Here is a 21,173-nt window from a genome sequence, read left to right on the forward strand (position 1 = left end):
TATTTGTATAGGTAGCCCACTTGTTTTGTAAGCGGCAGTTGTTAATAGGTATCTGAGTTCACTGAGAGAATGAAAGAGAGAATGCAGCAAAGAGAGGTTTGCAGTTACTCCCCAGGTGCAGAAGAACAGACCGGGACTAGAAGTTTTTATACGTGGAAATGAATAGGTTTATGGAACTATGGTTGTCTTTTTTTGAATCCCTCTCTGATCAGATGCCCGTGAAGTCACGATCGGATACAATAACTCTTTTAAATAAGTTTCGTTTGCAGGAAGCCAAGTGCAGCACAGGTTACTCTCAGACTTAGGTGAATCTGCTGAACCGTGTTCAGCATGTGGTACAATAGTAGGCTTACTATAATGTTCAGAAGTAAAAGGAGAGATTGAATTGTATCAAATTTCATCTTTTGGGGTGTCCAACCTATTTGTTATAAGTGATGCCTTGTGAGAAGGGATACGGGAGGGATTTCTCGCAAAGAGAAATCGTTCTTGTGTCATCAGCCAGAAGTGACTGAGGCATTGACTTGCAGCGTAGTCAGACTAGGTAAGAGCATCTGTGAGCACAGTATGCTTCGATGAATGTTATGATCTCAAAAATGTGTCAGAAAAAGAAGAGAAGATGGCTTACACTTTGAGTTGTGCAAAAATTCTGGTAGGTTTGGAAAGAATTTGCAAAGTTGGGGAAACCTAAGCTGACCATTTGATGGGTTCCTCATGCTTGAAATTGGGAATGATGTGTACTTCACCAACAACAAAGCGCTGGATAGAATCATGCTTTTGTTCTAGGGGTTGGACTCGTTGGATCTGGGATTTTGACAGTGAAAGCTTACCTTTGACTTGGAGATAGGATGGGAAAAACGAGGTGGGGATAACGAGCGCCAGCTTTTCTCTCTGCTGCTTGCTGGTCTTGCCAACCTATCAGGTTGGGAATTACTGTAACAATTACCAGCATAACAGCTGCTGAAATCATGTGGGAGTCTCAGTGTGGGGAAGGTTGTAGCGGGAACAAGATGGCAATTGCAGTGGTGTAAGTAATTTCCGTGGGCTGCTAGGGCTGGAAACTAGTACTGTGTACCCACTGTAAAGCCAGAAGTAGATCTGGTTCATGTGGTGTCGATTAAAGGTGTCGCTGGCCTTCTGGTCTGGCAGCTTGCAGCACTGGGAAAGGAGTAAATGGTGCATCAGTTCCAGTCCAAAGTATGGGTGTAGTTTTAAATTCCAGAGCTGGTAACAGAGACTTTCTAGCATTGCAAGATATTTCAGACTCGTTCAAAAATCTTGGTGTATTAATCAAGAAAAAAAAGTAGTATCCTGGCAGTCTTCTATACTGTGTCTTCTGCTGCTGCTTCTATATTGTATCTTCTGCTGCAATTAGGATTTCTGTCATTTGGGAAGATTTCTAACAAATCCACCTTCTAGTAACGATGTTAATTTTGTTTGCAGGTGACCCATCTAATCTGTACCTCGTGTTACAAGTTCCTTCTTAAAAAATGTGAACGCAAGTGCAGCAGTTGTTGCACTGTTAGGCTTTCAGGTTGCATTGCGGCTTAAGAAGATGAAAACTACTGACAGAGAAGCCTCTGATGTGACATACCAGATTCTCGTTGTTTAAAAAAAAAAAAAAAAATCTCATCAGAGGCAGTTCTGTCCCTCTCTGTACAGGGCAGAGAATATTCTTGAAGTGCACCTCTAACAGTTGTGTTATGTTTTGTGCCAGAGAGGAAACAGATAAGCAAGCTTATGGAAGCATTCACAGAGAACGCTGGACCCTCATGAACTTGAATTTCCTAGGCTGTTAGATGTTTTATTCCTGTAACGATGGTTTGCACTGGGTTTTTGAAAGCAGTTTGTGGGCAAGTAAGCAAAGTTAAGCAAAGCCCTGCAATGTGCTTGCTTTCTTTTACGTTGAATGATAGCTTACAGTTGGGGACTGAGGGATTCTCAACTTAAACTTTAGATTGTAATTCCCACTCCAGTGAAAACTGGCAATAGGTGATTGTGACGGGATGTAAAAGTCTTTTGCCTGAGACAAAAGACCAGCCAGAAAAATAAGGCGATAAGGGCATTTCCTGCCCTGGCCTGAATGAATACCTTGTAAGCCCTTGTTTCTGAGATGTTGCTCCGCATGGTGCTTGCTTCACTACCCGGATTTAAAATGCGTCTTATACCGGGCATTGCGCTGGGGAGTGGAAGAGGAAGATCCTTACTTTCTAATGAAAAAGAAGTGCTTTTGAGAGCAGGTGCTCTTCTCACTCTGCTGCCAGCATTAGGTCCAAGTGTCCTCTTGATTAACTCACTTTTTACCCTTATGTGCATTAAGGGGTAATACCTCACAAAGTTCATCTCGGGCTTTTTTGCAAAACTTCAAATACTTTCAGCTTTCCCTTGTGTGAGTCTCATTTGGCCCACATACCATTCCTTTTCAGGTTTCTGTTTTAATCAGGTGCAGCAAGTATCCACCTACATTTAGTGAGTCATCAGCGTGTATTTGCCATTTCCCAAGGGAGTTGACACCTGCTAGTGTGGGCGTTTGAGGGAAACAGCCTGGTCGGTATTTGTTAACAATTGGTATAAAATAATCCCATTCAGATTTGCTCGCTGGTGACCAGTCTCTGAGGTTTGTCCCCCAGAACTTACAGGCCAGCGCACTCAGCAACTGTAGTATGAAAGCAAGTGTGGAGAAATTTCATAGCATCACGTGGAGTTGCTTCAAAGCCTTGAAAGTTTACGAAGAAAAGCTTTGCTGGGCCACTGGATCGTCAGTGCTTCCTAACCAGTGCAGAGTTACTTCCTGCGAGTGCCTGTTTAAATGCAAACTATTTCAAAGTATGGCCAGGCTTGCGCAGCTTTTATTTCTGGAGACGTGTTGATGTCTACTTGGGTCAAAGAGGAGGCGTACTAGGTTTTAATTCACTCTCTGGTAAATATGTTAAACCAGCATATTTCTTAGTTATCTGCCCTACAAAAATGCATGTCAGTCTCCCAAAAAACAACTGCTTAAGTTTGATCTCCTGCTGCCAGGTTTAACTCAGACACTGCCTGAAGCTAATGCCCTGGCATGTTTTTGTTCAGCTGGTTATTATTCCCAGATGGACGTCTCACATCTTACACCGTTTGGTTAGAGCCTTGGCTCTCCACTTCCAATATTGTGAAGATAATTTCTTCAAACACATGGTTGTAATTTATTGCTCTTTACTTGACGGGTGCGTGCAATTGATTGAAATCAAAGCGTAATGAGGACCAGGGAGCCTGGATAAATCTGTCTATTTTAGATTCCGTGTTCTGTCGTTTTGGGTACGAGATGATCAGTGCTTTAATGAAGTAATCTGATCGTCCTTTATTGTCTGGAAGAAGTCGTTTCTGAAGTGATTAGATAGACCTCCCTGAGGAAGGATGCTGCCGAAGTGAGTGTTTCTACAAGCAAGATGAGTTTTGGCAACTTTTGACTAGTTTAGTAAGCTGACATACGTTGAGAGAGCAATTTGTTACCTCTGTTTCTTGGGTTAAGTTGGATTTATTGGTGCTTGTGATTTTTAACAGCTTTAAAAAAGATAAAATTCTCATCTCGATCATTCTGCTTTTGAGACTCTATTTGTTGATTAGGGTTTTGAATTCCTTCAACAGAGTAAGTCCTAAAGCTTTGACCTTCCCCTTCTGTCTTTGTTTTCAAGTCGATCCCTCTTCAAATTGTTATATTAAGGCTCTGGACAAGGAATTCCTTCGGAGGGGAAGGAGGTCTGGAAGAGGATTGACCTCTAAAATATGTCTTCATTGTGTGTAATCCTCCTGTTATTGAATTTTGGGTTGGGATCATGTCCAAAATGGAGTTAGTCACTCCAATTATTGACTGTGTCAGCAGTGCAGAGGATGGCACCCGTGCCAAGCAGGCATCCGCAGTTCTGCATGCAGCATTAACGTTGCCTGAATTGGACCGTCCACCACCTTCGTCTTTTCAGCTTGAGGAGCAACGACTACCATCATTTCCTGCATGCAAGTTCCTGCAGGAATAGGGAGATTCGTGAGCCTTTTGCTAGATAGCTCGAAGGGACTGCTGCTCGGGTGCAGTACTGACGTCCCAAAGACAGACAAGTGCTGGACAGCCTTCATCTGCTGAACTTCAGGGGCGTCTCCTTCTGCCTCGACTCTGGCTCTTGGCTACCGAACTGTGCACTGTTGTCCCTACCACCAAGTATGTTCAAACACCCTGTAAGCTGCTGAATGGCTTTTCCCCTTGCCAGCTGTTTTACCTTTTTTCTTAGTTTGTTTTGCACTGTGTACGTGAGCCACCCCTGATAACTAGCCTCTGTCCACTCGTCTTGATTTTAAAAAAAACTGGCAAACCTCTCTGTGCCGCCTGCAGAAATTAACTTTTATGGAGTGCTGCTATAGTTTGCAGCCTAACCTCCCCTTCCCTGCCTTTCTATATTCCTTTACCTGGTATTGTACCTTTACCTGGTCTGATGGACAGTGAGATCCTCCGAGTGGAGTTCGTTCCTCTCCGATTTGGAAAATGCTTTGCATTTCTGGCAGGGACGTTGCCGTATCTGTCAGTCTGGCCACCTTTGATTTATTTTGCGCATGGAACAGTGCTGATCCGCCCCCCCCTCCCCGCCCCAAGTAAATAGAAGGCGAGGACCAGATGTCAGCAGCACAATTAGCGTTTTTGGTTTTCGCGCAGGCTACCCCGTGCTCCTGCCCTGAGCCGTGCATGGGGGAGCAGTCGCCGAGCTTCGATGCCTGCAGTGCAGCTTCCAACTCACAAAGTGATTAGGCAGCTGTGCGCTCTTTATATAAGCCCTCTGTCTGTGTTTAGATGTAAACCGAGTTTGCCTAAACTAAAAACCCACGGAAAGCTTTGAAGCGCCTTTATTGCCATTAGCTCACTGTTCCTCATTAATGGTTACTAGCCCTTTGTGATGGCTTTCTCTTGGGCACGATCGTTACTGCGGTTTTCGCAGCGAGGGCCCAGCAGATTGAATCCAGATGCGTTTGTTATGCATCCCAGCGCTAAGGAAACCCAACTTTCCATCTCGCTGCTGGCGAGGGTTTTGCACAATAGGGTGTGACATCAGGATTATGTCATCTAGGAGAGTCTGGCCTCCGGGTTAGAGCGATAAGTACAAGATGAAGTCTGCAAAGACAGCCGTGAACTGCCACGATGCTAGCTGCTTTAATGTTCGTGTGCTTTTAAAATGAAAACCGTGGTGTTTCCCCAAGGAAACTGTTTGGAGGTAAGAGTAAACAGAGCGGAATTGGGGTCCCTTCCTTAACTTGCCTATAGCCAGCTCAAAACTCAAAAGGCAATCGGGAGAGAAGCTGCTCGTGTGTACTACACAGATTGGAGTGAAGTTACTAGGAAAGAGGAAAAAAATTGAGCGTACTGTGAAAACTGATTTAGTAGCTTTTCATCTGAATTTTTCTTTTTTTTCTTTCTTTTTTTTTTTTTTTGGTGCTTCATTTTGGAGCATCACTGTACAGACTGCATTCTTATGTTCTGAATCCCGGCTTTTCAGCGGAGGAGGAGCTTTTCCCTTGGGTTCCCGTGGTTCTTTATGTGATTGCATAAAAATCTAAACACGGGGGACGGAAAGCTCATGTTAGGCGGTCAGCCCTGATGCAGCGTTATCCTAAAACACCATTTTCGGTGAAGGTTTTAAATCCCTGCTCGGGAACGGTTTACATACTTTCAAAACGGAATGAAACAAAATTGTAAAATGCCTGTTTTATTGTGGTTTGGAGTTTCTGATTTGATTAGCTCTAATGATACATATTTGTGCTTGCACTTGCAGGAATTTACCTCATGATATCTCACAAATATGTATAAATTTAATACATGACACACAAGACTTATGTTGCTGTCTTTTGCCCTTCCACCCATAGTTGAATTATAGCTGGCCGAGTTTAAAATTGCTGGTCGATGAAGCGATGGGGCTGTCTCTGCGGAGCGCTCTGGTCAAACGGATGGGTATGGGTGAAAGACTTGTAAGCAGTCAGTGCTTCCTGGCAGTTAATGGACCGGTTAAGCATTTAGACATGTTACAAAGTGATCCGTTGTCTCGATTATTAGGTGCCGCATGGAACTGTTTCCAGGTGACTTCTCAAAAGGGATTTGATCACTAGCTTCCATAGGCCGAGAGCAATTGGATGGTAAGGAAAATGTGAGCAGTACATGTGTTTGTTTTTTTTTTTTAATAATGAAAGGTATCAGAAAGCCACAAAATCTGAGGTTCTGGGAGATTTTTCACCTTCAGGATCCCATTGTTTGAATGCCGTTTTCCTTCCATGCAGAGTTAGTACACTTCACAGCTCTGCTTGTATTTTGAGTCATCCCACCATGGTCCAGATGTGTGCTTTTAAGTACAACTGGCATTGAAGTTACACATACCTAAGTAGATTGGTATGTTTGCTCAAGGGACTTGTGCACCTGTGTATGCTGGAAAGAATTTCTGTAAAATACCTGTACAGAGTCCACCAGCATATTTGGGGCTGTGTTCATAAACTGTGGTGCAAAACAGCTGGTCTGAATACACAGACATTTTACCTTTTAGGTAACATTCTGAATAGTGTTATACGGTTGCCCTCCTGGGAGCAAGGAAGGGGGGAAAGAGGAATTTTAAGTCATCTGCACTCAAGCCAGAAGAAGTGTTACTTCCTGGTACCAACCTGTCCTTTTATTACAGAACTGTTTAGCCTCATTACTAGAAAGCTGGACTGAAGACGGAGTGGTGATGAAATTAGAGACAACTCTGATTTCTCGATGTTGTCCTAAAGATGCTTTTCCTCTTGCTTGAGCTACTAGTTTGCAGGTGATGTGAATAAAACCCTTAGAGTTTGGGGTTTGGTGGAAGATGGGTTGCTCAAACTTCCCTCTTTCTTCATATTTCTGTAGCTATTTGTGTGTTGGTTTGAAACGTCGGGGTGCAGGCGTAGGGGGGAGCGCACAGTGAAAATTATACCAAGTCATTGCCGTGACACACAGTCATCTGCTTTAAGAGGAAGGGAAGGGTCTGCTGTCTCATCTAATCTTTTGGGTAATGTTCTTGTGGGCTTGGGTTGCTGTTAGACACTAGCCTCTCTGACTGTGACTTGAGTCGTTGCCATTTTAGTAAAAACATTTGTAGGTGAATGCTGGAAATTTTTCTTTGGGGTAGATTTTTTTTTTTTTTTGAAGACAAGTGTCTTGAAAAGTCTAGATAAATGGAGACACTTCCCCTTCCATGCTAAACTTCAGCAGTTGAGGAGAACGAACTGCTTCACAAGAGCCAGTCTGAAACCCTGTGCAACCCTTTGGAAGCCGTGCACAGCCAGTCTGAGCTTCCAGATATTGGTACTTGGCATCAGGTTTAGTGATGCAAGAGTCACAAGCCAGATAAAAAAAACCCACCCACTGTCTTTGGCTCCTGGTTACTTACTGGAAAATACACAAGTGTTTTTATGGATGAGTGATTTGTTTCTAAAGTGTAACTGAGAGTTGTAGCTTGTTTTTATTGCTCTGTGGTGGAAACTCATTTTCTCGGTATATAGTCCAGCATTCATTACAAGCTTGTGGGCAGCGTAGAAGGCTATTGGGAGGGTTACAGTGTCTTTTCTGATCTCTTCCTTAATGGCAAAACAAAGCGATTCGTCTCTCCTCCTTTTTTTGGAGGTGCATGCTGGAAGCTGGAGGGATTTCTTCCCCCATCACGTCCCTCGTGAAGTTACGGCTTTGTCTGGCCGCGCTTTCTCTATTTCATGGTTGGTTAAACAAGTTTCCATCCTGTGTCTCCACCCGCCTAAACTTCAAACACTTCATAAAGCTTTGGATCGCTCTTAGCTTAAATATTTTCGTTTATTCTCACATTCATAAAGTAGGTCAGTCCAAAGTGTGACTTTTATATATACATATATAGATATATATATATATAAGGTTTTTTCCAGGAATTCTGTGGTTGATGAGTAACGGATATAAAGCTTGAGCTTTTGATTGTGACTTAAACTAGAAATGATTTTTGGTGAAATGCTAATCTTAATTTTGTACAAAGAGAGAACGGTTGTACTGGGCCTTCTGCCTTTCAGTCAGCTTCCTGGGCGCCTTCTGTAAAACGCAGTTTTTTCAGAGTTGGAAGAGCCCTGCCTGTCCTCGGAGCTCCCTAGCAGGTACCGATGCCGTTTGGCAGCGTGACCTTTTGGTTATTAATAAAGTGACGTGACTGGCTGGACAACCGCAAGGCTATGCTTTTCGTTTTTCTCGAACGGACTTTTCCCTCGGAGGTGTAAACCCAGAGTACGTGCTGGAGAGAGCTGCGTGCGGTTCCTTTCCCTTGAATACCGCCCTTAGACAAGGGTTTAGCTTTTGGGGACGTTTCTGAGGTCCCCCGATACGACATGGCGTTTTCCTGCCGCATCGGCTCTCTTGGGCGTCTGGCTTGTTTTTGTTGGCCCTCGGATGCTTTAGGGGAGGACACGAACGCTTTTCAAGACGATTGCCTCCGCCGCGTGCCGTTTAGAAACGCTGCTGTGCGGGAAGTCCGGAAGGATAACGCGCCTGGAACAGGGGCGTCCGAAGAAGACTCCGTTCGAACCAGGAGCCCCGTACCGCTTTCAAAGCGTTTCGCTGCAGCAGCTGCGCGTCGTCCTCCCGGGCCTGCCCTCTGCTCTGCCCGTACGGCCCTTTAACGGGGAAGATGTCCGTTTGTGCCGTGCAGGAGCGTTTTCCAAGCTGGTTACTCCTCCTGCTTGGCTTTTATTAACTGCAGTTTTTTCATCCGGCAATGGGGGTTTCTTGGAGATGGTCCAGTCTTGCAAAAAACCCGAGTTTATGAATGTAGATTTACATTCCTACCAATCTGTCTGTCATCCAGTTTTCTATTAGGGAGCAGCCAATTAACCTGTAGCACTGCTTTATTTTTCTTGAAGAAAACAGGGTTCGAGGAATGTTCCCTTCCCCAAACGCTGCTTTCCTGGGCTGAAATAGTCTTCAGAAATCTCTCACGTTAGTAACTTTTAGTTGCTGCGTGCAGAAAGGTGAAATATAATGTTGTAAGCAATGATGTATATTTTCTCCTCGTGAAAAAAGAATGATTTTCCTCCTTTCTTTCTTTTTTTCTTTCTTTTTTTTTTTTTTTTGGAATGGCTAAATATTGGGTGAAGCACGCAGCAGCAGACGTTGGCTAATATTTATCCCAGCGTGCCTTAGATACATAACTGCTCAATCACTGGCGTTGTTGTTTAAGTCTCAAGATACTGGATCTGGCTATGTCAAAGCGACTTTATTGAAATAGCATGTTAGTATTTAAAACAATATTAATGCTATATTTGATTCATTAAATATACAAAGGCAAGTTAAAGCATTTCCATGTGTGCACTGTTAGTTCTGGCGGGAGGTTCTTCAGATGGTTTTATGTGGTTTCAGACAACATTTTAGCACATTCTTAAAATACCCACAAAAGCCTTTATGTAAAATCTCATAAAGGTGAAGCACATAAAAAATTATTTTTTTCCTGTTTCATGTCATTAGGATCAAAGTACAGTAGGTAAGAATAAATTTCCAAAACCCTTGTTTCGGTCCCTCTCTTAATTAATGTTTCATGCTCATAGCAAGCTCATAAAATGGGTAATGGGGAAACTGTCTGTACGCACTGTAATATTCTCAGTGGCTGCCAGTTCATTTTGAGTGAATTCATTTATGTGATTTACATCTTTTTTTTTAGCCAACTTGCTCTGGAAATCGATAATGGGTTTTGCTCTCTAGCCCTTCGTTCACACCGCTGTGTTGTCCGAGGAAGCAGCAGTCAGGTTGCAACTTAGGTTTGCTGAGGAACTGAATTTAGGAACTGAATTTCCCATTAACTGCCGTAGCTAAAATCCATTTGTGAGTTCTCAAGGAGATGTTTAAGAAAACAAAAGTGCCTGTTGGTTGGTTAGGTTTAAGTTGCTGCAGAGTAAAGGGCTTTCCCTTTTTACCATTATATTATCAGTGGCTAAACAAACGTCATAGGACAGTGCTGTTTGTTTGCGGCTTAAACGCCAAGTCTTTGCAATAACTGCCTGCTCTCTTTTCTCCCGACTTGCAGGAAAGGATGAGTTAAAAGGGACTCGGAGTATTTTTGAATCTCCAGCGCTTCAAGCTAATACCTAAAGTCCAAAATGGCACAGTAAATCAAATCTTGAGTGCCGTTAACAAATGTCAAGCTCGTGTTTAAAAAGGAGGGGAGAATGAAGGTGGGAGGGTTCAACAAGTTTCCCGTGTCTGCGGTGAGTGATGCTTTCCTTTCTTGCCCAAGAGGAGAAACGTGCAGTCACTTGCAGGGCTGCATGATCCTCTTGCTCACGACAGCAAGGGGCAGGAATAGAGAACTGCTTAATCCGCGTGACATTTTTTCCAGCTTAGCTGATGGGAGCTGTCAGGCAGAGAAGCTCCCCGTGTCTTTGGAGGAAATGCTTTTGCTCTCCTCCGGGCGCGAAATTCTCAGGTGTTTTGTCTAGTTTATCCCTGTACTTGGATAGCATCTGGTGTGTGCTCAGAAGTGTTGGACTACTGAAAATCTTAAGGCTGTGTTTTGAAATTGCCTCTCTGCTGATTGCTTTCCTTAACTCTTCGGGAGAGGTGGTAGTTCTGTGCCCCCTGAGTTCGTCACCGAGATCTAAGAGCTGGGTGCCATGTGAGAATATTTCCTCTTGCGTGACGCTCACTAAGGCTATTTGATAACTTGAGAGTTGGAAATACTTGGTGAAATGCTGTAGGTTACAGTTTCAGTTTTCTGGAAGCCAAATTTGTGCCTCGTGCATCCCCCTTCCTAGTCTTGGGTTGCTTACTGTTATTTTAAAGTGCGTGTTTCATCTAGCGCGGAAGAGCCTTACACAAAGACGCGGCTGAGCTCTGCAGAGGTCATCGTTTTGATAGTTTTCTGAAAATGTGCTTTTGGCTGCCAGAAAACCACGGTTAGTTGCTTTAGCCTATTCTCTGTTGCATACCACATCCCAAGCTTGACTTGCATGTAAACCTAGACTGCATCCCTCTGTTTCGAAGGACCTTGGTTTCAATTTAACTCCACTTGCAATAAATCATAAAATCAACTTCACACAAACTTCTGAGACAGCAGCATAAAACTACTTACTTGCTCCCTTTTGTCTTAATTAGCGGACTTCGTTGTAAAGAACTTCCAGACTTTCCCAATAGCAAGAGAAGGAGGGGGAACCTATAAAATAAAGCCTTACTTTCAGCTTACTTTGTAGCTTGTTCTTTTACCAGCTGTTATAGTTAATTGGAATCAGAAGAATTGTTTGCTCAAGAGCTATGGAAATCTGTAACCAGCTCTGTTTCTCACTAGACTTTTATTCTCCTTAAGAGAAATGTACAGACTTTTTTTGATTAAAATCCATGTACTATAAAATTATTTTAAACTGCTGTGTTTCTAGGTATCTAGCTGTTGAGAGCTTGCTATCTTAAAAAAAAAAAAAAAAAAGTACATCTTTACTAGGATATAGAGACTCTGCCTATTTAAGGTTGTGATTATCGTTATTACCTGACCCTGGCTTGGATCCTGCTTGCTTTTAACCTGCCTATTGGATTGCTTCCTGCAGGTATTTTGAAGGTGGCGTCTCCTCTGTCTACCTCTGGGATCTGGATCATGGGTTTGCCGGTGTGATCCTCATTAAGAAAGCTGGAGACGGATCAAAGAAGATTAAGGGATGCTGGGATTCCATCCACGTGGTGGAGGTTCAGGTACAGCCTCTGGGGCAGCTGATATTCCTAAGTGAAAACAAAACCCAGTTAATTCCAGACAATTAACGAGTGCAGGTGTTCCACTGAACAATGCAATATTGTGTTGGGGGCTGTAAACTCCTTTCCCCTGTTAATTTTTGAGAATTCCCTGAAGCAATTTGGATAAAGATAAGTCAGGGCTGTAATCAAAAGGAATCCCAGAAGAATTGAAAGTATGTTACTTTCTGGGCATGCGATCATGAGATAATTTTTTTTTGAACATAAAGATCCACAGATAAGTATCACTAATTAGATAATAAAAACAAGGTAATGGGAGGTTAAATTGCTATCGCCAGATTTGCTTTTGGAAATTAGGGGGAATGTGCACACACATGCAGTTATTTTTTTTTTTAAGAAAACAAACTATGCTATGTGAGTGGAGCTACACTTATTTGTTGATTGTGGGATGAGTCTCTGGGGCAAGAGTTGTTTTAGTTTTTGGAGGGATTGTGATCTTTTGCCTATCTCTTCCTTATCCCTCCACCTTCAGGAGAAATCCAATGGCCGTACTGCTCATTACAAGCTGACCTCCACAGTGATGCTGTGGCTGCAGACTAATAAAACTGGGTCTGGTACCATGAACCTTGGAGGGAGCCTTACCAGACAGGTAGGTCTGTATATTGGTGCTAGTTTATGCTACAGACCCAAGGCTCGCCTGTCCCTCTTTATGTACTTAGTAGCCTCAATCAGGAACAAAAAGTTTATTTTGTGAGGTGTTGTATAAGCATCTATTCCCCTGCTGCGTTTGCCATCCAGTGAAACAGTCAACGTGTAAGTGTGTGGTAACCAAGAAGCCCCTTGAACTTGGCTTGATGGCTTTCAGTTAAAAATATAAAACTATTCAGTAGGAGCTTAGTCTCTCTTCTAAGTGTTAGTTTTGCATTTGATATTCCTAAATTTTTATATTTTTTATGTGTAATCCAAACAGATACTTTTGTCCATCAGATTTGTCCACCTCCTTACCAGAAGATTCTCATGGGATTATAAAAACATAAGACAATCTCTCTTTTAAAGCCAGCTAAGCCACTATGATCGAGCCTGTATTTTGTATTGACTATAAGATTCTTTTGTTCTTAAAACCTTCAAGTATCTCTTAGTATCCCTCTAAGTATTTTGCTGCTGCTGTATCGGGACACTGATTAAAAATTAAACCTCTTCTAAACACTTGAATTTTTGGGCCAGTGCTAATTGTTTTGACTTCCTCTTGCTACAGCCGTTTTTCGCAATTGGCAGACTTATGACTGTTCAGGCCATGCTGCTGTCTCGCTCTCCGACAAAAGCAGGTAGTAGCAGGCTGGTTGAAGGTGCTACCTGCCAAAGGTTGCTTTCTCCGTATTTCATGCTGCTGGTGAATTGGGGTCGCCTAAGATGATCTGGACTGTGGAAATTAGTGACTTGAACAGCCTAATGAACTCCGGGGGACAGCAGGCATATTGAACGGTCATGAGTGACTAGAGAGATTGGCAGTAGCTACAACTCCTTTATGAGACTTCCCAGGGCAGACTACTGCTTTCGATACAAAGGACAATGCAGACTCTGTTAAAACGGTTGGTGTTTTTGTACAGCTTTGAGTCAGGCAAAGGAAAGAAGGATCTGTGACTGCAGAGAGGAATTGAAATTGTGTGTTAGCATTGCAGGCTCAGAAGCTTGCCCTAGACTAGGGGATTTTTCTTTCCGCGTTGTTGACTTGCAGAAGAAGCTGATGGGGGAAGAAAAAAAAAAGCCTTTGGAGACAGTTTTGAGCATTGCGTACTCTTTTAAAATGTTTACAGTAATTACACCCGAGTTGTGGTGACCCGGACAAATATTTAATCACAGGCCTTCCTAATACTTTAAATCATAGCTGTGAAGTGGAGGCCAAGGGTTTGACTCTGGCCGTGGCCTTATGGTGTATGACAGCTATGCCAAGGAAAACAATAGTCTGTTGAGAACGGCTGTCCTCAGTACACCTTGGCCTGAACTGCTAGGCCTTGTTTAGTTTGACTTTCACTCTCTGAGCTTTAGTGGGAAGATTCATGCTTCTGTCATCATTTTAACAGCAGATCATTTAATTCATATGCGATGCATTAAAGCAGGGGCGTGCTTCCAATGTAAGTAACCATAAAAAGGCCACTGGGGTAATGATGCACTGCTTCTGCACAAACAATGGAAACTTGAGTTTCAGAATTTCGCTTTGGGCTTGAGATTTTCTGCTTTGCAGATGCCATAGGAGGATCAGCAATGGGACAGGGTTTGTCAGAATCTGCTGCAAGAAAAGCCAAATCTTCGTACTGCCTTGAGGTATGCTATGCGAGGAGGAGAGCCATATGTCGAGAGCCATTTATTTAGCTGTAGCTGGACTGAACTCCCGAGCGCAAGGCTTTTCATGCTGTGAACGCAGTGTGCTGCATCACCTACGGAGAGCAGGGGGTTGGGCTTTTACCTTGACAGTATCAGAAATCTAATGCCCTCAGCATCGTTTTGAAATAACTTTTGTCTATGGTGAATTCTACATGGTTCTGGTCAACTCCCCGTTTAAGCTACTGACCCGACCACCTTTGATCCTAAAATGTGAATAGCAGATGGCCTTGTGTTTCAGTGGAAGCTTTTGAAGTGTTCACAAGCTTTGTAATATCCTGGCTTATAAACTGATGGCAGAGAGAACCTTTCAATGCTTTGAAAGGGAAGTCTGTCGAGAGCCATTACTCTGAAACCAGTTTCGCCTCCTCGCTGCAAATCGGGTATTTTTTGAGTGATGACTGCAATGATTAACTTGGTGGCCAGAAGCGGGCGCAAAGGAACAGCTAATGTAATGCCTCCTAATTCACCGCCGCTGGCAGCTACGAGTAGCGGGGCATATCTCGCGTTGAAATGTTATGGTGCTGTGCTATGGGGAACGTTTGCAACTTCGCATGGAAACGCTTGCTCAGTAATTCCCCTTCCTAACAGCCGCAGAGATGACACTCGGTGCAAGTAATGAAGCAATCCTCTTTCTTCTTTTGTGCCCGGACAGTGTGGTGCAGCTGAACTTGGAGAGAGAAGCAAGAGCCTAAGCTCTTCCCTGTCAAGACGATTTGGAAAAAACTTGTCTTTGCGTTTCTTGTATATGCCCAGACCCTTCTTTGTTAGAAGGCTCCCGGTTAGGCTATTCCTAAACGTCGCACCGAATTTCTCAGAGTAATTTATTTTTCTCTCTCTTCCCAAGGCACTGTCTATTTGGGTTTTCTTAGGGCTGGCTTGGGGCCACAGAGATGTTACGTTCCAAAGAGATGTTACTTGGAAGGCGTTGCCCTCCGCTATGTCTACTTTAATGTCGTACAGCGAGAATTGACGCATCTCTTCCTGTCTGCTAAACTGCTTCTTCTCTTTGGCTTTCCCAGTGCAGTTCTTCACGTGCTAGAGTAGGAGCTGGCATATGTTGTCTCTTTTGTCCTTGTTTAAAACTGGAAAGTAACTGTACAAGCACTTACTGTTTGTAGGTGGACAGAATAAGGAGAGACACGAGAGAGCAAGGACTTTGCCTGTTTGGTGAACCTGGAAATCCCCTTCGGTTAGCTTTAAATTATTAGGCCTGGTGATTTTCAAAAGAACTACGTCAGACTTTTGCTTTATCAATTCACTGAGGCAATTTTTTTTAAGAGTTGGAGCTTTAATTGAAAGAAAATGTCCTGTGATCTGTTCTCCACTGAGTTGTGAATTTTGGCTTTGCTTAAAATGTCGGGTTTCAAGTTCTTTCCTGATTCAGTATAGAAGTGTGTGTGTGTGCATATACATACACAAAACATATCCGATGTTATAAGTTTATATACATAACTTTTACGCATATGTAATTGTGTGTGTGTGTGATATATACATACGCATGTATACCCACACAAACGCACGTATATATCTAATGAGATAAATTCTTAGTCAGATCCACGCGCGTAGCATCCATCGATCATAATTTTAGTTTGACAGCTTGGAGAGAGTTGAAGCTTAAGTGACATCTTCACATTGGACTCTTCATTAGCTACTTGTTGAAACGATCAAGTATGTGAGAGAATAATTTCCTATTTGCCTGGTGAACATTTTGTTCTAATCTTTAGCAATTTATGTTGTTTTTTTTTTGAATACATACTGACGCAGTGAATGCAGTCATCTTGGTTTTGAATATAAATGACATTATAGGAGAACATTTGGGTTGGGCTGGAAGGAGAAAACTGATTTTTGTTGCATTTCCTTCCCCAAAAGGCACAAAATGTCAGATAGGGAACTTTATTTTTACAGTTGCCTGAACAAGGGTGCTCTCCCAGGCACTTTGTGTTCTGGAGACAAGGCTGGACGCAGTTCAAGAGAGCTCAGAGTTGAAGCACCCCAGGCCAGGCTGGAGGAAGTAACTCCCAGCTCACATCCGACACTGGCAGGCTTCAGTAAATACAAGGAATGAGGCTGGAATTTGGATAGGGAAAGAGTGATCCATGTGTTATATGCTGTCTGCCTTGATGAGGGACAGCAGATTGAAGTGTTGTCCGTCCGAGAGGAAAGGACAGGACGTTCTACCTTCAATTAAATAACAAAGGGAGCAACGCTTAGAGGGAAATGGAAACTACCAGCAGCTTTTCCATTACCTTGCACATTCTCCAATGACTGCAGGTAACTCCCACCCCCTTCCTGATTCAAGCCAGATGCTTGGCAGATGGTTGTCCCTCCCTCCCGGACGGACGGACATTAAGGTCCTGTCCTCTTTGTGTGTACGTTGGAATCACTTGTTGCTTGCCGTGGCACTGTACTGCTTTGGCTGAATTTTGTGGTTTCATTAGGCTGCGCTTTTATTTGAGATAAGAGCAGCTGTACGGTCCTGTTTCATTTTATGCAAAGCAGAAGTAGCCTTGTAGTTTCTGGCAAATGGTCAAAACGGCACTTTGGAGAGAGTTTGGAGCTCCCTTCTTAGAGGCAAGACGAACAGGTGCCTTTATGAGATGCTGTGCACAAAAAAACCTGTGTGTTTTTCTGAAGCCAGGACAAACATTGTGAAGAAGTGCTGGTTTGCTGAGAAAGAAGTTGGCTCAAAAGCTAGAGTTTATTTACGTCTGTCAGTATGGGAAGGGGAGGGTATGAATTTTGTAGGGGAAGTGTAGCCTGAGATTTGAGATGAAAGCGCTACAGAGGTATGTTGGTTTTCACGTTTGAAATACTCTCTGGCGAAGGTGGGACGTTTTGCAGAGCTGGATGAAGGCTGGCCTGTTGCAAACTGAGCTTTCCCTGCGTTCGGGAAGATGTGCGCTGTGATATATGGTAGCTCAATAAAACACCAGCGGAGACATTCTGCCGTTTATCATAATAGGTAAATCCTCCGAGGCTTGTGCTCTGCAATTAGACAAGTCATATATTTTCATCAAGCTGAGCTTTCATGTAAAGGCCTGTCCCACTGACTTCCAGATGTTGTAGCACCAAGTGAGAAGATGGGGAGTGTATTTCCACCAGAGAGATTTTCAAGTCGCAGTCCTTAAGCTCCCCCTCAGCAGGACTTGCTAAACAAGTAGTATTTTGAGGTGCGGAGGACGGCAGAGATGTACTGAACGCTAGCTGTCCAGGAAATTATATTTGCTTTACTTGAACACATGGATTTTTACAGTGGCTCAGTTATTGTTGGTTTAGAATAAAAGAGAGGGAGTAGACGAGATGAGCAAGTATGGACTAGTAGCATGGAGAACTAATATACAGTTGCCAAATATACTCGTGGTTTTGAATGTACAGTTTGGTAAAGGATGAGGGGTACCTTGGTTACGCTGATAGAAATAAATATGCTCAAAGGCCATGGCAGGATGAGGTAAGTTCTCGGTGGATTTGTGCAAAGCTGCGAGTTATGTAGAGCTCACAACCTTCACTTGTATGGTTAGAGTTTGAAACGAGTATCGGAGAAGGCGGCCAAATTTTGCCTCATTGATATCCAAATAATTCCACATATTTTCCACCTGGAGACTTCAGTCTGCCCACTGGCTGTGGCTTGGGAGCCTTTGGCTCGCGTTGGTCTGTTTGCGTTTCGTTAAAGAGATTTTCACGTTGCTCCGTGTCCAGAGCAGCTGTGGGTGTTGTTGTCAGTTCTTTGGAGTGACATGGCGGATGAGCTTCCTTCTTATCTTTCTAGTGTTTTTAGATACTTTCACGATGATCTGCAGTGTTTATCCAACTTGCATTTCTCTTTTCCTCTTAACTCTTCCTCCAAATAACGTTTACAGAAAGCCCAAACAGCTGCTGTATTCCATGCAGGAAACGTCCAAAGTGACCAGCCAGCCATGGAGAGCTTAGTATACCCACAAGAGCGAATTTCCCTCTGGGTCAGACTTGCAGCAGATGGCTGGGGAAACGAGGCAAGGATACGCCAAGCGGCGTATCTCCCGGGCGGGAGGAGAGCGACTGGGCTGTGTAGATTGGACTTGGCTCATCCCGGAGCGTTAGGTTTTTTGGCTGAGCTCGACGGCAGATGGGGAGTGACAGCGGGAAGATGAGCTGCTTGTTAACATCAACTTACAGAATGGAATTTCCCCTCAAAGCCAGTTAACCCCTTTCTTGGAGCAGCTAAAGGCTTTCTGCTTAGACCCGGGCAGTGACAGCCCACGGAAGGAACCTTAAAAAATCCCGACAACCCTGCTGTTTGTGTAACATGGCTGCTTACTGACTCTGAACTCCATTAAAACAGCCTCTCGTAACATCTGGCCTTCTGTAGCATATACAAATGTTTTCCTTCTGGCAGCAGATTTTATGGAGGTGTAATAATATACATTTTGCAAAAATCATTCTATTTTCGGATTCCGTTTCTTACCAACGCGCTTGGCGCGCCCAGGTGTGGAGTAGACGCAGCGGGGAGCCCGTGGAAGTAAATTACCCGCTGCCAGCTCCCCCGCTGCCCCAGATTTGCTCAATTTGCTGATAGTTCCCAAACTCACCGTAACATGTATATGTGTGTGTGCATAGTTCGGATTTATATTCTCCCTCTGCTGTGATTGGATCCATTCTCCAGGCAGCATGTCTCCGCTGTGTGTAAACAATCTGACTGTAATCTAAAGGAAAACTTAGACGTTCTTGTTCTTTTTCTCCCCCACTTCTGGGTTATCTTTTGCCTTCGGGGTTCCAACTAAATTACATGCTTCCCCAAGCCTGTTAGATACTTGGCTTATTAGAAGAAACCTGTAGCCGGCCCAGATTTGTAAACCCTACCCTGAGGGAGGGATATGAGCAGATGGATAAGAGAACTCAGTGGGATTAGTAAAAACCCTTTGAAGACCGTTCTTCCCACTACATTTTTCCTCCCAGTGGTGTTTTCATGCCATCTCAGCACATCTTGTATCAGTCGAGTTTCCTGGGACTGATGTTCATTGTTCAACAGCTTGGCCGTATTTAGTCAGAAGAATTTTCATCTCGAGAACTGGGGGAGATGGTCTTTTTTCGAGCGCCGGAAGCTCGCAGGTCACGTACAGCCAGTCACAGCCTCTGGACGAACATCACGTTAGGCAAAGGCGGATCAAATAAAGAGCGCGCAGCCTTTTGCTCTGCCAGCAACCAGGTTTGATCTCGGTCAGGAGAGAGTTTCTAAATCTCAGCTGGTTTAGTACCTGTCTCCTGTTCAGGCAGTTCGAAGAGTGTTGTTACACGCTTAACGTGATCCAACTCGGAGCTGCTCCTACAGAAGGCAGTCCGCCTCTTCCCTCCGTACTTCCCCCCCCCCAGTGCTTCCTTTCCCCGAACAGTTAGGCAAGCGTACGGTAAGTTGGTTCGGCTTGTTGATCTGAAACAAAACACCAAAAGGCAAATTCCGTGATATTTCTCTTTCTGTATAATTGCATAGGGGGGTCATCCTAACGTCGGCAGTCGTTTAAATCATCGCCGGTCTTGCAGGTAGCTGTGACTTTTGCTTTCTCTGATCCTTCCCTTTGTGCTGGGAGATAAATCACGCTTAAGGTGTAGTTGGCTAGGAGATCCGGAAAACGGAGACTGTGCCCCACGTGTGCTGGAAATAGCATCGAGATGAAGGTGAAAAGACAGCTGTTTTTGCAGGGATAGTTCACAGCTGTTAAACTGACAGCACCGTACTTGTGTGCGTCTCATCAACAACAACAAGGTTGTTTTCATATCCACATGCTGCGCTACTGTGCTGCTTGTCTTGCTGCCCGTGCACTACCGTAGATCTCCTGCAGCCCCTTAGCGGGTAGGGAATGACCGTTTTGTAGGGCCTGTCTACACCTTTGGGTTACGCGGGAGTGAAGGAGCTTGCTTGTGCCAACCGGGCTTTATTTTGATTCATGGCTTTCGTTACGTTACGCTCCTGTTACGAAGATGCGAGTCACTCGCCTAGGTCTGGAATTTCTCATCGTGTTATTAGTCCGTGTGCACGTTGAAAGAATAGTTACTTTAGGACGTTGACATCCAGGTTCTTCCATCCCTTCTCGTTACATGTAAAATTGTTACGTATCTGCCATCTGCTTTTCACGTTACCAAAGGCTCTGTGTCCTTTTGTTCTAGATGGAGAAAGATGAGACCGTGAGCGACTCCTCTCCACACATAGCCAATATTGGACGCTTGGTAGAGGTAAGCGTAGTCGAGCCGTCGCGGCTTGAGCCTGCTGCAGGCTCTCCTGCCCGCGTTTGGTCCCACGCCTAAGAATTTTGTTGTATGCTTTTGTCTTTACAAAGTTATTTACTCCCATTATGCCAAGTCTAGTCTTCTAATGTTGCTGAGCGTTTGATGGCTTAGCCCTCCTCCTAGGGCGCCTTGCGACAGTTTGTAGATACAAAAGGTCCGCTCTCTGCACTGTTTCACTCTGTGCTACTCAATACGGGAAGAGAGGAAGAAATTCTTAAACAAAATAGATTCTAATGCGTATATTAAAGAAATTGGGACTCGAAGGCAGGCAGGTGTTTCTGTCTTGATCCCTCTTCTAAGTGCTTGGCTTGAATGAAAGTGAGCTAAGGAAAGAAGATGATGATGCTTATTTGCAAGATATTTCTCAAAACTGTTTGCCCTACAGGTTTAATCAATTAATCAATAGCTCAAAAATTCAAAGCAGCCCTCAAGCACAAAACTGTTGACCTGTTGGTTAACTGGTCTGCAACTTGGACTCTGCTCAGTGCCAGCAAATTGTCAAGTAAGGTTGAGCTGAAATGCAGTTTCCTTTTTGCAGTCAGATGCAGAAATATTGGATAGCTGGACAGAAACTGCCCTCTTGTGGTCCTGAACAGGTATCTAGCGTGCATAGCCTAGAGCAACGATCAGGAAGAGAAATTGCTCAAACAGCGATGGAGCTAAAACCTTTATCTCTTAGACGAGACCAGAGAGACGGGGTCACATCGTCCCCCATGAGAATTTAGGGGGCAGCGATACGCGGGGTTGAACTGCGTTGGGGGGAGTGTCGTACGTCAAGACGAACGTATAAGGCAAGCCGCAGAGTATAACTGCACCAGGGCTAAAAACGATCGGG

At 44.0% G+C, this 21,173-nt stretch overlaps 1 protein-coding gene across 2 annotated transcripts in view; it reads left to right on the forward strand.

Moving 5' to 3' along the window:
• The window catches only part of CAPZB (capping actin protein of muscle Z-line subunit beta), a 61,853-nt gene that overhangs the window by 36,364 nt on the left and 4,316 nt on the right, over positions 1-21,173 (forward strand). For both annotated transcript variants that reach the window (XM_068916129.1, XM_068916128.1), the window contains exons 5-7: positions 11,560-11,701; positions 12,231-12,347; positions 20,219-20,284. In XM_068916129.1, coding sequence (XP_068772230.1) covers positions 11,560-11,701; positions 12,231-12,347; positions 20,219-20,284 — 325 coding nt within the window. The remainder of the gene's footprint in view (positions 1-11,559; positions 11,702-12,230; positions 12,348-20,218; positions 20,285-21,173) is intronic.

The sequence above is a fragment of the Struthio camelus genome, chromosome 21 (genome assembly GCF_040807025.1).
Source record: "Struthio camelus isolate bStrCam1 chromosome 21, bStrCam1.hap1, whole genome shotgun sequence".
NCBI lineage: Eukaryota > Metazoa > Chordata > Aves > Struthioniformes > Struthionidae > Struthio > Struthio camelus.